This window comes from Andrographis paniculata, unplaced genomic scaffold (assembly GCF_009805555.1).
Source record: "Andrographis paniculata isolate CXL003 unplaced genomic scaffold, ASM980555v1 Contig69END, whole genome shotgun sequence".
In the NCBI taxonomy this organism is placed as follows: Eukaryota; Viridiplantae; Streptophyta; class Magnoliopsida; order Lamiales; family Acanthaceae; genus Andrographis; species Andrographis paniculata.
This window is the reverse complement of record NW_026137605.1, coordinates 8,305,497-8,308,993: the sequence shown is the minus strand read 5'-3', so window position 1 is coordinate 8,308,993 and position 3,497 is coordinate 8,305,497. Positions and strand designations below refer to the sequence as shown.

General features: G+C 32.7%; 1 protein-coding gene across 1 annotated transcript; it reads left to right on the top strand.

Moving 5' to 3' along the window:
• Positions 1-800: 800 nt before the first annotated feature.
• LOC127263878 (uncharacterized) lies at positions 801-3,270 on the top strand. Its single transcript, XM_051293159.1, has 2 exons — positions 801-1,071; positions 2,272-3,270. The coding sequence occupies exons 1-2, from the start codon at positions 916-918 to the stop codon at positions 2,605-2,607; spliced, it is 492 nt and encodes a 163-aa protein (XP_051149116.1). The 5' UTR covers positions 801-915; the 3' UTR covers positions 2,608-3,270.
• The last annotated feature ends 227 nt before the right edge of the window (positions 3,271-3,497 follow it).

Sequence of the window (3,497 nt, the reverse complement as noted above, 5' to 3'; positions counted from 1 at the left end):
AATTAAACATCTATTTTTTTATATATTATACTCAAAATTAATTTTTCATTTAAAACATCACACCAACACCTATTTATATAACATCGTAACAATTATTCAAATTTAAAATTTTTAATATTCAAATCTCACTTCAAAATCCAAACGAACAAAAAAAGAAATTGAAGTTAGAGATCCATTTTTATTTGATATTAATATTTATTATTATTATTATTATTATTATTAAAACATGTGACTAACGTTTCCTAATATGGTTGAACCTATCTCGTTCATCCTACAATATTTCAATATTATTATGAAATTAGGATTTTGTATACATATATTCAAAATGTATTTTTTCACTATTATAATGCTGAGAAAAGAGAAAATAACGAAGAATGGTTAAAAAACTCTAATATAATACTAATATAATTATAAAAATATTTTCAATATCAAATATAATAATGCAAAATTTAATGTAACTCTAATTATTCTTCTAGCATTTTCAAAATTTCAAACATCCTTCTAAATTTGTTTTTGACATTGATTATAAAATATTCTTTTATTAAAATATATTATATATTATTAAAAAAATATCATTTAGCATTTAACTTTTATTATTATACAATTATTATTATTTTTACGACAAAAATATCTTTTATCCAATGTTAATATAATATCAATATTTTTAACAACCGTGACCCACCCAATCAATATCAATATTACATTCCACCTTTAGAAAATAAATAAATAAATAAATAATGGTACATGTGAAAAGGTAATAATTTAAAAGTACGGATTTGTATTGAAGAGGGTATGCTAAAGTAACAGTCACAATTGATTCCATCAAAAGCCCTCGTAGTAGTAGGTTCGGAATTCTTTCTAGGTCACTTTTTTACCTACCGCCGGTCGGAGCCCTTGATATAACTCGCCGGAAAAATGTCGTTATCGACGGCGAAGCCAGTGGCTACCTTCCAGATCTTTCCATCGACTGGAGCGAATAAGGCGCCTTTTAAAGTGTCGAGACTCTCAATGATGCAGAGACGAGTTCTTCCTCCTCCGCAGACTCACTTCGCCGCTCCAGATTCTATTCCAGTAAGTTTTGGTTTTCAGTTACTATTTCCATGTTTGTAGAGCTGCTCCAACAATTCTTCAGATGCTATTTGATGCGATTAGGTCGCTTTCACATGCACACATCTGTCAAAATCAGTCAAACTGAACTAAGACGAATGCTCGAGCATGTGTGTAAATAGTGGAATTTGCAGAGTGTTTAGTGGTCGTTAATCTTTTGTTGAACAGTTCCTTTCGCATTTATTGTTCACTTCGTAAACTAATTACCGACAATTATAGGAGACTGGTTTATTCTCAGAGGCGTTAAAATTGATGCGCGCAGAGGTGCAATGAGGAGTGTTGGTTATAATAAAGATTAGCATTTAACTGTACTAAGCACCATCCACATTTGTTCTGCTACATTAGAGAGCATCTGCATTCAACAATAGTCAGAGAATACATGAAGTAAATGTAGGCTCTAAATTCGTGCTAAACGTATGATTATTCTGTGAGAGATGTTGGAATCATGTAGAATTAAGTTTACCTGAAAGTTGTTGACAAACATGAGTAATATGCTGCTCCTTCAGATTGTTAACTATAATTGAAGATTTCCCAAGTACTTTTCTGTTTTGGTGTACATTGAAAATCTTGCTGCAGAATGTGCAATAATATATCATTCATAGAGGCCTTAAAATTCTTAGTAAAAGTAGACAAGGATGCTAACCATTGATCGATCTTTGATCACCTGATTCCAGGGTTCTTTAGGCTTCATCTGTTATTCAAGTAAATTAACACATATAATGTAAGTAAATTCATCAAATTAATAATAGATCCTATTTCACAGGAGCTTTGTTCTTGCTGTTCTTTTGGTCTCTGTATTTTCTAACCAAACAACTTTCGAAGATATATAGCCACTACTTGAATTATAAATTAATACAATGACTTTTGCATTTGATTTTCCTAGTTGCCTTTTTAAGCATTTCCCATCATCGATCTTGAAGTTTTATTGCATTCAAAAGATCGTTCTTTGTGATTTATCCACCAAAGCTGCTCTAACCCTTGCATGCTGACTCAAAACTTGTCTCCTCTTATCTGTAGAAATGTGTTTCATATTACAGACATAGCAATGATTCTTCTAGTTTGTAGAGAGAAACTTTTGTGAATGCCGGAGCGTATTCATTAACTGTGCATTATAACAGGGTTGGATTTACTTTGCCATATAAACTTTTATTGGATTGATTTCAGGTGAAAGGAAAAGAGAAGCCATTGTTGCTGGAAAACTTAAACACTAGCGCCACTAGACGAGAACTCTTCCATCTAACTGCTACTTCCCTTGGCCTTATGTCCCTCGTCTCCCCTGCATTTGCTGCTGAAGTCCAAACCAAAAATGCCTCCATACTCGAGAAGATCATAGAGAAATTTAATGAACTGACCAGTTCATCGAACCCAAAAGATGAAGCCAAAGACACAAAGCCAAAGGTGAACAATGGGGAAGAGAAGAAGAAGAAGAGCAATGGTGGCCAAGAGAAGCTGCCGAGCACCATCAACGGTAAGACCGTGGAAACCAGTGCTGTTCCATGATGGAAGGAGGGGGCACTGCTCAACAATCCAGGTTAGTCCATGATTGCCCAACTTGATAAAAACTTAGTCACCTCTCTTACCTTGATTGAGGAAATAACTGAATCAGCCTATTTGTGTGGCCTGGGCATACAATTTGTGTTTGGTAGAGTTATTATTATTATTATTGTTATTATTGTTGTTGTTATTGTTGTTGTTGTTGTTGTTGTTGTTGTGTTGAGATATTTTAGATGTTCAATTTTAGATTTAGTAGTTTTAGATTTAGATTGGGTATTATTCGTAATTATTTAGATTTGAGTCTATCGAATCTTTTTGTTTTATGTAGGCCATTATTTTGATGATCAAAATATGTCATTTTCCAGTTTTCTTAAAATATTTTGTATCATAGCCTATTTTTCTTCTGAAATAGATACAATATACCAATCCGCACTAGTACATTTAACCTGAAATATACCCGGAGGTCTCCAGTTTAGAGTCTTGGTTTTCGTCTGCATTTAAATTTGAATCATGTTTGCGCATCTATCTACAATCTGTGTGTCATATTTCTCTAGAGATATGTCTCTAACTGCATTAAGAGTCTTGTCGTTTCTAACTTTGTTTAGAGTGCCGTTGTTTTTTACTTTGTGGAGAGTACTCACGTCGTTTCCTGCCTTTGGTGAGAGTTTTGTGTTTTTCAGACTGAAGATAGAGTTTCGTTTTTTCCATTTCCGTATTATTAATTATGCCTAAGGTAAACAGGTTTATTTACTTGAGATTTGATTTTGTGTTTGGGTTTGGATAGTTGTTTGAATTTGAATATGATTAGTTGGGTAGAGATGTTTTGTTAAAATCAGTCTTGTTATGATGCAAATAGTTGTAAGCATATGTTCAATCATCAATTGAGTTCTCATAAT

What these genes read in the sequence shown, in the direction of transcription:
- LOC127263878 (XM_051293159.1), top strand. Translation starts at nt 916, where the DNA reads ATGTCGTTATCGACGGCGAAGCCAGTGGCTACCTTCCAGATCTTTCCA. An exon ending in CCGCTCCAGATTCTATTCCA is followed by an intron (nt 1,072 to 2,271) that starts GTAAGTTTTGGT and finishes GATTGATTTCAG; the next exon opens with GTGAAAGGAAAAGAGAAGCC.